The 14,037-nt window shown below is 42.6% G+C and overlaps 1 protein-coding gene across 2 annotated transcripts; it reads right to left on the bottom strand.

The window, feature by feature from the left end:
• Positions 1-675: 675 nt before the first annotated feature.
• ubp1 (upstream binding protein 1) lies at positions 676-13,959 on the bottom strand. 2 transcript variants are annotated; one of them, XM_053861485.1, is made up of 16 exons: positions 13,771-13,959; positions 10,048-10,199; positions 9,219-9,295; positions 9,032-9,137; positions 8,849-8,955; positions 8,593-8,745; positions 8,404-8,514; positions 8,173-8,280; positions 7,169-7,275; positions 6,734-6,788; positions 6,482-6,575; positions 6,306-6,396; positions 6,111-6,229; positions 5,879-6,021; positions 4,222-4,273; positions 676-4,132 (listed from the first exon to the last, which is right to left on the bottom strand). In XM_053861485.1, exons 1-16 carry the CDS (start codon positions 13,845-13,847, stop codon positions 4,095-4,097), a joined length of 1,590 nt encoding a protein of 529 aa, XP_053717460.1. In that variant the 5' UTR covers positions 13,848-13,959; the 3' UTR covers positions 676-4,094. The 2 variants fall into 2 exon arrangements, with proteins under 2 accessions (XP_053717460.1, XP_053717459.1); XM_053861484.1 differs by lacking the exon at positions 13,771-13,959 and adding an exon at positions 12,653-13,515.
• Positions 13,960-14,037: the final 78 nt, after the last annotated feature.

The following is a 14,037-nucleotide window of genomic DNA, read 5'->3' as shown; positions in this document are numbered from 1 at the left end:
ACGTGCAATGACGTCACCGTTGCGAGAACATACGTATTCCGGAAACTTAATCCAACACATTCAGAAATGCAATACAAATGTGACAAAATATAAATGTTCAATGTATTGATATACAGGTTCATGTGCCACACGAAATATCAGATCATACCAAAATATTGAGGAATGAGAGGGGTATGAATCATTTTGAACGTCTCATTTTATTCAAATGTAAATATTTTTTTCCTCCACTCTAACTCAATTATATATATATATATATATATATATATATATATATATATATATATAATGTGGGACAGGATTATGTTTTATATTTGCTTTGCATGCATCCTTGTTGTTTGGTGCGTGACTTGGATGTTTTTGTTTTCTTTTATGTCTTCAGTGTTGCTGTTGTGACAGGTCGAATGGTGACAGGTGAAAAGAAGCAAGGGTGAACGTAGTACTGTAAATGCTCCACTGATATATTATATAAAAATGCAATGCTGCTGATATATAAAACCGTATCTGCTATTTATTTGGAAGCTAAATGGCTCACGTTTAACCCACCAAACATGGTGCTGCCATGACTGTGGTACAATGCTCCACTCTGCAGTACCCTTTCAAGTTTTGTGACTGAAATCTGGCACGTAATACACTTGTAGCTCATAGGAAGCTAAAATGAGGCTCGTGAAGACCAGAAAAAGTTATGAAATCTTTTATTCCCAAAACGTGTTTGTGTACATCTCCAGCATTCAGCGCACACAAGCATCACCGGTCGCCTGTGCTGCTCACATAGTTACAAGTCAAGTCAGGTGTGTTTGGTGCATCATGACCCCTTAAACAAAGCACAAGTTACAAGCCCAGCTCTGATGTGTGGTGTAACACTCAACGTTTTTGTTTTTCTCTACTTGTCAGAGGTGATAAGAGGAGGGCGTGACTCGAGGACTATAGACTACACATCCAGGTCAAGTGTGAAGGAGTTGCACTTGGAATTTCTCCTCCCAGTCTTCAACATGCTCTCTCTATTATACAGCAAGCTTCACCATTTCTGAAAACTATCACGTCAAACTGCAATGAGGATACGTTGGTTGGTGCGTCTGGTGGGATTGTTGGCTTTCAAACACCTGCAGGAAAAGCTGCTCGTACTCAAGCAAATGCCAGAGCCAAGAGCATTTATGAACACTGTTCATGCACAAGACTGATACTGACAATTGTGTGCTTCAGAAGAGCAAGAACTTTGAGACTAACTCAGGGGATCACGGACAGCAGGGATCAATACCACTCATTTCTTTCCGCTTCCTTCTTCAGTTTTCCTGCACAACTGCCTTTGGACTTTTGCAGCAGAAAATCATTCTTGGGGAAGTCATTAAGTGTTTCAATTTGAATTGTTTTAACACCTGTTACCCGTTATCACACATCCATTCATCCAAGTTATTTTTGCAACCTGTCTTCTATGGCATTTGCTTACGCATAATGCATGAAGAGTGTACCCCTAGCTTTCTCAACTGTTGCAGAGGTACTCCAGTTGTGTAACGTGCTGACCTAGAGCAAAGCTCGTCATGTGATCAACTTACTTATTTTAAATGGAAACACCTCAGAAAAATAAATAGCAGTTATGTGTTCTGTAATTATTTATATAGGTCAAGTTGACTACTCTTCAAAATGGTTTGAATTCTAAACATGTTTTTAAGATATTTTCGACCCACCCTTTTTAATATTACCTCTGAGAAGACAGTCTATTTTATACAATATGATCGGAGAGACTGTGGTCTGTACTGTAATGAGGGGATACAGGCGTTCTGCATTTGGACTAAAGAAAACAGACAGGTGAGCTGACCAGGGGTGATTAAACAGAGATGAGAAAACTCTGCACATAAAAGACAAAAGGAACAAAAGGAAGGTGCCAAAACTGCAGACTTATGGTTTATAATGAACAACACTTACCAGCAAAAACACATTTCTGATACGGCTCTGTTGCCATAACCATACAGCTGTACATTTTAAGGAAGAAGCTTTAGCTTCAGTACTGTATACTCTTCTCATGGGGGAGAGTTCCCAAATATGTTTTGGTGACTGCAGCCATCTGGGGCTTTTAATAAGAGACACTGCAATTTTAGCTGAGCCCAACATGTGTTCAGATACGGCACCGGTAAAGGTGGGCACTTGGACCAGTAATTCAACTTTCTTTGAAATGGACACAAGACATCCATCTGAGGGAGCTTAGTGGTGTTGCTAGGCTAATATTTTCCCACTCACTGTGGCTGAATACAGTTTCAAAAGACCTCTTGAATTATCATTACACAGCCAAATGCCAAAGCCTATTCTAGTATACTCCGTGACATTCACATCAACTCATGAGGACATTAGTCGGGCCTTCTTCTCTCCACCTCACTCCAGTGAAGACGGGAGATATAAAATGTCGATTGATACAAGCAGCTAGGGTTGTCGATCAACGAGCTGCTAGATGAATGATGCCACATCACTTATCTACAAGAGTGTCCTTCTGACCAACCTCCAGTATCAGCGAGAAGAGGCTTCATGAAAGAACTCCATACATGACACGTATACCCTCTATAGAGAATGTTTTCTGTTATGGATGTATCACCACCAATACACAGATTTGTCAGATTCTGCATCTTAACTAAATGATTTTAATGTCAACTATACTCCTTAATATTTCCCTGTATAAAATCTCACAACCAAATGTCTTCTTTCGAAGTCACTCCGTATTACAATTTGATTCCCAGCTGAATTCCACAAAAATATGAAATCTAATCCGACGTTCAAGTATCCATAGAAAACAAAAGGAGAAACCACTGCTGCGTTTCATCACACAATCAAGTTAACATATTTATTTGAAGGAAAACTTAAATATGCTGACTAATAGCAAAGGATTTCTAATCATTATTTTTCTTTTTAAAATGATCTTTGACAAATGAACAGATGAGAAATAATGCTTAAACAACAATCCCACCATTAACATTGTTGCAAAAACAAACACATGCACACATTAGACAATAAATTCAAGAGGTCTTCCAGTACCTGTGCAAGACTTCCTGTCATGACCCGTACATGGTGCGTTTAGCTACATAGAAACAAGATGAATGTGGAGCTGCCACATTTTATCGGAGACAAAAAGCAATTAAACTGAAACGTCTCGGCGCAGGACTCTGAAAGGTCAAGCAAAGCAAGACTTATTTAGACACGTTCATCCATCAATCTGAAATTGCTTGGTCCGCATAATTAAAAGAGAAACGTCAAACTTCTGGTGATCATGATCCCAACAAACATAACAAACCACATTTCTGCAAAGACAGAGAAAACGACAGGTGCCACAGGCTTTTTGTGCTTTTGCTTGAAAGCCAGCAAGACACCAGAAACATGATGGCCACAACAATGAACTTCACTCCTCCATAAACGGAGGTGAGCAGAGTCAAGATGATGCAGTGAAAACTACAAAAAAAAAAAAGTAAAGGTGGGATTCAGTAATCTCAGGGAGACAAATCCTCCTGACACTTGTCAATAAAATCGGTATGTCTGCCTGAACTCAAATCGGTAGAAACAAAGCAGGCCACCTGGTATTTCTTAGACTCCCAAGCTGAGCTGAATAGCAAATTAAGTAAGACAACCCTTGTTAAACAAGCGGAGTACATTGCAATTTAAGCACGTTAGTCTGTTGAGCGCACATGCTGTCCAGCAGTACAGGTGATCAAATACTGGCCTAATGCTGGTTGTGTTCCTACACAGGGCAATGAGGAAACTATCACGTCCACTACAACATCACCGCCCCCATGGCCATCACGTAAAACATAAAAAAAAAAAAAAAAAGATAAAACAATAAAAGTAAAATACATAATTAGAACCTTTCCCCTCATCCCAAACCTCCAAATCTCTTCTCTTCGAACCGGACTCCTCCGTTAAATAGTGTTTTCAATATGAAACAGTGGACACACCCATGTCAGATTCTAACATTTACATGGCTTCGCACAATCTGTCCATCTTCCGTATAGTAAAGGTGGAGGAAGAGAGGCAGAGGGAGGAAGCAGGAGGAAAGAGAGGATGCAGGCAGAGGAGAGAACGGAGGACCAAGAATTGAGAGTCGCCTCCGGTCCTCCTCACTACTTCAGGATTAGATGTAGTCCTTCACCAAGTTCATCTATAAAATTAACAAAAAGAAAAGCATTCTTTATATTAGATCATGGCTGCAATATAAAATATACTCAGGAGTGAGACTCATGACCTCACCTTCAACGGTGCTGATTAAAAAGCAGCTCTCATCAGTCAAGTTGTAAACCATCTGGGAAGGAGAGAAAAAACACGTTACCTACATGTTTTTCAATTTCAAAAACAAACAAAACAAACGGACAAAAGAAATCTGGAATTTCAGCAATACTTAGTTGAACATCACAAACTTGGCATGTAAAATAAAAATGAGAGATGTACTGAATTGAAAATTTGGCCCAAATGCCGAATAACACCAAATATATAAATTGTTTTTTTATATTGCACATTTAAATGTCTGTCAAAAGACAGTTCATTTTTAGATGATTGAATATTTTATTTACATTTTTATTTTAAATTTCATACTTCATACTTTGCTTTTCAAATAATAATCATAATAATAACAGTTAGGTTGAACACTCATTGCAAACTGAAATTCTATCCTTCACCACCAAAATCAAATGTGGCCTTTTATTCAGTACCAAATATTTGTTGCATTCCTCATTTAAAAAAAACAAAAAAAGATTCCAACACTAATATTTTGGTGCGAGTGTCATGGTGAACTATGATTCTAAAATTTTGAATAAAAATGCAAAATGAGGCATCCACATCAGTGCACTTATTTAAGCTGGACACCTAGTGTAAAACTACGGAAGTCGAAGGTGCAGCAGCTTTCAATGGGACTGACCAGGAAGGAAAAGGGAGGGACAGTTCATTGAGAATTTTGGGGAGGTCAGAGGTTAGGGTAAAGGGGCCCTGAAACACCTTAAAAACTTCAGCGTAATTTTTTTAAAGCCTACATGATGGCATGGGACAAGGTGGCGAATTTGCAAATCACAGAATGGCAGTTGAAGGCAGTGCCTTTCTCGCCCTCTAATTGAATAGCTCTCCTATGATAGGCCAGTTCATGTGGGCACAAAAAGGTCGTCTCCCCTCAGAGCAGGCTAAATATCTAACGTGTATAGCTGAGCCGTCATCTCACCTGCAGCTGAACAACTGAGGAAAGTAACTGAGCAGAGGAAAAAGTTCTAAAATACTGGAGGTTGACAATTCTTCAGCAAAATAATTTTGAAATAGGAAAAGGTTAGGGGAGGAAAAGCATTCTAGCCAATCAGAAGTAAGGTAGGTGGTACCTTCCCGTACCATCCTGGAATTCGCAAACATGCGACCAGGTGCATTCATGGAACCTGCAACGTATCATGGGATTGAGAACACACCACACTGTCGGAATACATCCACTACTGCGCCACTTCACAGAGCGACTTGTTCACCGTAACATATTCTCCTGCAAGATGAGTGTTTTTGGCTCCAAAGAAACACAGTGATCCTACAATTGGTGACTTAATTCTGAGTTTGTGTGAAGTGATGTGACTTAAATTTCACAAGCAACAAACACACAGGAGATAGTTTTGTTTTCATGAACAAACTAGTTTAAGCTGCTCTATGTGAGTACATCACTGCCATACTCCAATTTTTTGTAGTCATGGAGGCCATTTTGTAAACTTGGAAAAACAAAATCCCTTTAAAAACAGCTGTGAAATGCCAAAGACTTATTTACTTAACTTATTCATACAGCTTTTCATAAGCGTTTTTCTTTGCAGTTTTTGTGTGGTAAACTGCGTACACACTGCGTAACAAATAAAACAATATACAATAATGGCAAACACATGGATTGAGATACCTGATCACTTAGTAGGATGTGGATGCCTGTGGGTCCTTGTCTGTACACCTGGTTGATTTTCCCGAGTGGAAGTCTGCACACATATGCCATCTTGCGAATGAGTTCAGCAGCAGTTAGCTCGTCTAAGTAGAGAGCATGGTAAACTGGAAAGGAAGCGAGAGACACCAGTGTAAACAAACAGGTTTGTGTTGTTCGATGACAAATACATATCGACCAACAAAGCAGCCACTACCATTTAAACTAGAGGAGACGCTGTGATCTCCATTTTCACTGCTGCCGTGTCTCTCCAGCAGGGGGCTGTCTCTGGCCGACTCCTGGCAGACGTAAACCGTCAACCTGGGGCGCACAGTTCTGCACAAAGGCAATAAACAGTTAGTGCATGAGGAACATTTTCTCAAACTGACAATGAAGACATAGCACAGTTCACCTTGATTTAAGTGCATTAAAGAGTCGGATACCATCGGCTGGGCCACATATCTGGACCAGGTCATCACGGGTTAACTTTAATAAATCGGAACCTGTGTGACAACAAAAACAGTTGGGTAAGAATTGGCGACTGTACGACCATACTTCCACTTGACAAGGCAGAAAGCTTCTATTCACCTGAGAAGTGGGCAAAAACCCGAGTGTAGGAGTTGAAGCGGTTTTTAAGGAGCCATTTCTGTGTGTCCTGTATCGAGGCAGTGGGGCTCAACTGCTGCATGACAACAGGGACAAAACTCACTTTCACTTACATTGCAGCCACATACAACTCTTAAAAAGCACAGAAACGTCAGTCCAAAAATGTAAAAAGAAAAAGTATGGTCACTTTAAAATCAGCCACAAGACATATAAATGAGCAATGCAGTGCCACACCTCTGAGCTGCCTTGGTTGCCAGGGTCAACCTGGTGATTGGGTGAGGAGGAGTCACTGGAAAACAAAATATATTAAAGTTGCGCAATGTTTACAGCTTTTTCTTCACATCACACGTGTGCTCCATGGATGGATATAACAAGGAGGTGGGTAGGTTCAGAGCCAGAGTCAAGCCTAATATGACGTAGCAATGGGCTTTCGCTCTCGTAACTTCTCAGTCCTCCAGATTTCTGACGTAGTAGAACTGGAAGCAATAAGTTCAAAGCAGAGCATCATCATGATGAGGGACTTGCACCATCATGGAGAAGACTTTTGAAACATATGCATGAGTCAGGGAAACCGGGATTTAGGCACGAGTCAGTCTTGGTATGTCAGTGGTATTGTCCGTGCACCATAAGCGAATGGACAGTTTGTACTGAATACGAATGAGCACAAACCTGTCCGGTACTGAGGAGGTTGTATAGGTGGACAGCGGTGCAGAGGTGAAGGAGGGTGTAGCTGCCTGGTTGGTGCTGACATAAGCATTGTCTGGCCAAGGAGAACACTGGGGGAAAAAAAACCAAAAATACTCTGAGCTTTCCTACCTTTCCCGGCAATCTTAAAAGCTTACAAACTGTAAGGCCCATACAAAAGGTCTGCACCACATGTCTGAGAGAAATATAGCTTATGCAAGTAATCAAAACAGAAAGGTGGAATCCAAACAAAGAGTTATACACTATTGAAATGCAGCAACTCCTTGAAATGCTTCTGTGACTTATGTTTTCATCAGTTGAAACCAGAACAGAGTCTGTCACACATGGTCCAGTTTTCTTCATCTTCAAGAGGGGCCATTTTGCAACTGATTACTTTTACTAGATATCACTTAAAAATACATACCTTTAAATATTTAAGTTGACACATAACAGCTAGTGGTAAAAGATATTTGATTACTGAAGAAAAAAAAATAATGCACAACATGGCACCTTTAAAGGGTTGACAAGAAATAAATCTAAACAGATATTGTTTCTGTCAATTGCAATCACTGCACAGCAGCCCAAACAAGATGACCACCAGTTTCCGTACGTACGAGCTTCTGTTAAAACTGTAGCTCACGTGAGTGCTCCTGGTTTGCACAGGTCAATTATTGTTAAACACCACACCAACAGAAATGAAGACTGCAACGACAGTAGCTCAAAGTACAAAACACGTCAGCCCATGTGCAGAGGTGGTTCCTCAAACACACAAGATTCGGGTTGCTGTGAATGGGGCCCAGTTCAAACAAATCAGCGTGCCCAGAGCTGAACGTAAATGTGAGCACAAATATAGCCACTGCGCATTGCATGTCAGCTCTCTAGAGGTCTGTATTAGTTTGGACACATTGCTGCAGTTCATGTTATGCAGTCACGTTGAGAAACAGAGGATTTGAAAGACAAACACAAAGCGATACAATGTAGCCACTTACACTTCCTCTTTTGGCCAAGGAATCACCGCAGTCAGCAGGAAGAGTCCTTTTACTGGACTTCTTCAGCTCATGGTCGCCAGCATCTTCTATGATGGGCTCAAGTCTTGTCTAAATAAAGACAAGGGGGACAAAAAAACATCAGATTGTTGTTGTCTCCAACTATTGGGTGGCATATTTATTATTTCTGCCATCAGCTAACTACTGATCAACCAACCCTAGCAGAACACTCACTTCTGACAGAATAGTGGTATCATATGAAGGCTGGTACTTCTCCTTCTCTTGAGCAGTGCGTTTTTCCATCTTTTCCCTGTCTGTCTTTTGCTTCCGATCCGCCCCCTTTGGCTTTAGAGTAAAAGACAAGAGATGTTATCGAAAACATGTTTAAAAAGCACTGTTTGTAGGTGCTACTTAAGAAACAACCTTGAAAACTTTAATCTGGCAGGAGGCCGAGTGGAGGTGTTCTGTGTACTCCCCGTTGTCTCCTGGGGCAAATGTATCAATCTGGATCCGGAAGGGGACGCCTTTCTCTCCGCCATGCTTCCTCGGTGTGAACTCTGTGCTAATGCAATGCACCTGCAGTAACAGAGAGGCAAAATTGATCAAATCACGAATAGGAAAATGAGGATACATTACAGGATACATAGATGAATGACATGGCAATTGAGGAGAGCATCACCTGCACAAATACAGAAGCTCTTTTGTTCAGGTCCCACAGAAATTCTGCAGCGTTCAGCTGTGAGGGGTGAGTTTTTGGCTCCACAATGCCGACTGACATCGGTATGTCTGGCACACAAAACGATAACAGTGAAAAACTTTGCAAGTCCCACATAAAAAAAGTTTTAAATGATTGAAAACACACCGATATCTAGGAGCCGATCGCCCGGACGGTTCCACTTCCAGCCCTCCAGCTGCTGGTGTTCTGTGTACTGCAGCCGGCGGTCATGGAAGACCACGCGCACTGTACTCTGTTTGAAAATATCTTCTTATCAATTTGACATTCACAAGCTTTAAATCTTTTTCATTTAAGGGTTCAGATGTTTTCTCACCTTGACCATCTTGTTGTTGAGCTCCGGTAACTCACCAGGCTTCCTGTTGTCTAACAAACGTAACTCATAGGACTGGCCTGGGAAAGGGAGGAGGAGAAAGTAGGTAGACGTCAATATACAGTGTCATAATAATTCTTTATTATCTCAATACATAACTCTGTGTAACATTAAATCGTCAATTAACTTTCACGATGCACAACATCCTTCATGGACTCCATTATTCACCTCTGTCTTTACTTGATTCATCCCTTTAAGCTATTAATCTTATGCTACAACATTCGCATCACTTTTCCTTTTATCAAGTATAAAACCTCATTAACAAATCCTGATGCACCAGCTAGTTATTTAACCTACGATATTTGTATATTTCTAATCACTGCAGAACAATGGAGTAAATGAAAAGTTGGCATCTAAAATGTTTTATGGCCTTAACATCAATGCCCAAAAAAAACATAAACAGACTGTCTTGAAATACAAACGATATAATTCAAAGGTTGCATCTGTTCGAAAAGGCCAATATAAACTTGAACAGCGATTTACTCAGTTCCCAAAATAATCACTCTAGGCAAATCACAAGCACTTTTAGTACCCCACACTAATTGAGGGGCCAGTTTAAAAAATACACTCATTATTTGATCACAACATAAAACCTCAGAACAGTTAAACCATAAAACACCCAAGTTCCACCATGCGGTATGAAATTTACGATCCATAAAACTAACCTATAACTAAAATCTGTTGACAGATTATTATCCCTAGAGACAGAACTCCAATAATGAACTCAGACTCCGCAGGGCATCAGCCATAAGCGACATTATGTTTGACTGACCTTGGTTAAGGTATGTGAGCGTCTCATCGTGCAGTTTGACAGCAGGTGAGGTGGCAGCACAGAGCACATACTGGAATGGGGGGTTTTTGGTCTCACTTTCTGTTGGGAGGCTGGAGTCTTCCTGTTTGAATATAGGCAGTGCCAGCACGTCACTGCGAGAAAGACAAATAAAGAAGCACAGACAAAAGTATATTAAACCAGTAGAAAATAAAGACAAATGCACAGGTTAAACACTCAGTCCATAACAAGTTCAAATGAGTATCAAGTGGCTTTGGCAATGGCAGCCGGTGATGTACGTGCTGGTGCTCTCCGTCATTTTGAGGGCACTATTATTTATGCATAAGTCCAGAGCAGAATAAATGACCAGAAACTCCAGAGATAGCCTCTGCTGCTGACACATGCTACATCTCAAACTTGGCTGCCTCTGAAGATCCGTCCTCAACTCACCCTCACAAATTGCTAAGTGTCAATGCGCGGGCAATGCGCACTTCTGTCTGTGCCTAGCCTGAATCAGAAGTTTGACATGGTGGGAAAGAAATGTGGAGGCTATGGTACGGATCCTTGCCTGTGATAGATAGGAAGATAGATCGATAGAATTCCTTATTTGTTTAGCAAATCCAACTATTTTTTCAAACAACATCTACAAATCGTCACGATGTAACGCTTGGAACATTTGCAGGTGTAAACTGGGAGGGGAATGGTGTCAGTGCCCTCTTTTCCTAATGGACACCCAGGAAAACTTAGTCTGCTTCCTGAAACCCGATCGGTCGAAACATTCTGTTCCAGCCAGCTGCTGACTCGCAGCATGCCAACCTCGACACAGTGCACTACACCTGCAAGTCGCCATACACTCGAACTCCCTCGTACACAAACATGCAAAAGATTGCCCGAGTTCCCGTCTTGGGCGCGCTCACACTTTCTTGAGACATTGATAAACTGCAGCAGATGGCTGAGGACCCCAGTGATAAGACACACGCTCGTCCTGGGAACTGCCTGCCTTGTCACACACAAATGATTACCTTTTTACATAACACCACTGTGCACACACGCACAAGCACACCCGGAGTAAATTATATAACCCACTATGTACAATAACATAACTTTAAACTGAACAACATGGGAGCCATCTTCAGGACAGGCAGTTTCTGGAAAGGTTAAAAGAGGGGAACTACTTAACCATCACACAAATCAGGAATGCTAGCAACCAATTATGTCACTCTATAAAGTGAGCAAGAAGGTCTTCCCAGAGGACTAACGTGAGAAACAACTGAGTTCATCGGTTACTCTGCACTTTTTATGTTTTGACTTCAACTTCTCAGCATAAAGTTGCTTGGCATGGTTTTGGGCTGCCACAGATGAATGATGGCTGCTGTCTGGGAAATGTAACAATATCTAGCCCTGGACCTCTGCGGCAGTGGACAAAAAAAATATTCCCCTTGAGCCCTTTCAAGATCAGCATAGGAACCCACTTTCAGGTTTGCTTCCAGGGACACCACACTATCAACTATACACTATATATACAGTCGTTGAATTTTCAGTGATGGGTTATTGGCAACAAGGGACAGGTTTGAGTACATGGTACATGATCCAAAATGCTACAGAGGAGTTAACACTGCATCACAACTACAACACACACCACTGAAGGCAGAGTACTGCAGTTGAACCCAGGGCCGATCTGCTACCAACAACCTTGCTTGCCGACAATGGAATCCACTCCAACAGACAAGTTAAGAGAGTGTAAACATTTTGGTGAAAGAGACCAAAGAGACATGCTACAGGGAAGAATCATGAATACATTGGATGGAGGAGGCCGTCTCTTTGTTCTAATGTCCCTGGTGTTTCTCCTGTGGTACAATATGTGGCTGTGAATGGGAAGCACGCTTGTGGTCCACCTGACATCATCACCTGGGCCGGTGGGTGTTACCTGCACATTGGCACCGTGCTTGGTACTGCACATGGGTGGTCCCATGTATGGAGCGTTTGTGGATGGATGGCTAGATGTGCATGGATATTCTAACGTGATCACATAGTTTTGGCCTTTTAACATGCTGCTGCGACCCTTCTTTTATTATGCAAAGCACCTTGAGTTGCATCTCTGTGGGACTGTAAACAAAACAACGTTTGTCACTCATGTTCAAATTTACATTTGCCTGTTTAGATTAGAATGATCACTCACTATTTACAAAAGTAAACTATTGTCATCCTTGTCCTGGTCTCTGAACACAATCTGACTTAAATAAATATGATCTGAATGCACAATCTGGTCACAGCGACACTTTATTGAATTGTGATCACACTATCTGAGGCCTATATAGTCTGGCAGTAAAAATGAACAGTTGAAGGGGAAATCAGGACAAACTACTGTTACGTTATCTTGAACAGTAGGCAAAGTTCACATCATATGGAAGACGGAACACAGCGCTGCCATTGCACCCTGCAGAGACTGTCCTAGTCCAAATCCCCAAACAAAGAACACCCCTCAAACATAGAACAAAAGCAATTCCCAAACGACTAGTTTGGGTAGGAAGTCGTAAAACAGAAAAAACCGTTTTGTTTACAAACACGGATGGTGTCTGGAATGTGGCGTTGGAGAGAGAATCCTAACCTCATGCTGTAGGCTGCAGCCCCCAACTCCTGCCCGATACCAGACAAACTGGCATCGAAGTCGTGCACCAGTCCAGACTCGATGGTGGCGTCGTCCATCTTCAGCACCCAGACCATCGAGCCTAGCTCCTTGTCCTCGGCTTCCACGCGAGGGGCCGCCAGCTTGCTTCGGGTAGAGGTCGACTCGCGAGAAACGACGCCGCGACGGCAAAGTTAGGCAGCTACCTCGTTAGCTACTGCTACCACTGCTGCCAGATAACAGGCTGGGCATGCGTTTCGATAGCTTCCTTCAGAGACCAAGCATATCTCCATAGCCGACTCGTAACCACTTCTGGATCCCTGTCACAAAGCCAAGTGTTCCATTGGAGTTGGTTTTCTCCAAGAAACGGCCGGCCGGGACTCACTTAGCTCACAGATGTTAGTCGTGACTGGAGGTGGTCAGACCTGATCGTTACCATGCTAACAATAGTTAGCCGGTTCAAAACATCATGAACGGGATGGTGTCCTTTCGGTCAGTCCCCTCGATGGTCTCCGATCCAACTCGGTAAAGTTTATCCAAGAAAATGGCGCAAAAGAAACAAATATCGTTCCAAAGAGCAACCGCCCAGCTGTTGCTACCTAGCCCCGAAGCTAACTGGCATCGACTCCCCTTGCCGAGAACTCAAGAGTGTAACTTAACGGCCTGTCTACAGAACTGCACCCTGCACCGTTCCCGCGGACTTTCCTCCTCTCATCTCACGGCTGGATTCAGCGGCTGCGCTCTCAGACAGGAAAGCCTTGTGAATCGCCCAGCTCCGCGGCAGACACAGACCCAGGCATCAACATGGCTCCCTCAGCGAGCAAGAGCCATGGCGAAACGCAGCCAATCAGAGAAAGGCTTCCGTGCCCACCACGGAGAGATCAACCAATCAGCGACCTTTTTACTTCCATTATCGTGTCGATGCGCGTTGCCTTCCTGACGTTATTTTAAAGTTAGATCCGTGAGGAAACGTGACCCGACCAGATGCAAAAAACCCACCAAAATATTATAATGACAAGAAAGGACAGCTGTCATGTGAGGGACAACCCTGCCTTTTGTTGCAGCACGTTCAAGAGAGCGCATGAGAAAAGTCAACATACCGAGTGTAACTTCCTGCAGTCGGCCTCTGCTGCGCAGGAGCGGAGAAGTTCTCCGTGTGCGCCTGCCAAAACAACATGATGCCCCAAAGCTTCAACAGCGAACACTTGTGCCGCACAGGTCCAGGCGAGAGCTCATGTTTCTGCCGGAGGAGGGAGAGTCGAGTGGAGTCTGGCTCTCATCTGAGCGCTGGTCAATTATTACCCACAGCAGGTCGGACCCTGGACGGGGAGCACGGTTGGTCAAGTGTCATGGGCGAGGGGGGTAGA

The sequence above is a fragment of the Synchiropus splendidus genome, chromosome 4 (genome assembly GCF_027744825.2).
Source record: "Synchiropus splendidus isolate RoL2022-P1 chromosome 4, RoL_Sspl_1.0, whole genome shotgun sequence".
NCBI classification, from domain to species: Eukaryota; Metazoa; Chordata; class Actinopteri; order Syngnathiformes; family Callionymidae; genus Synchiropus; species Synchiropus splendidus.
This window is presented reverse-complemented; position numbering and strand designations above follow the sequence as displayed.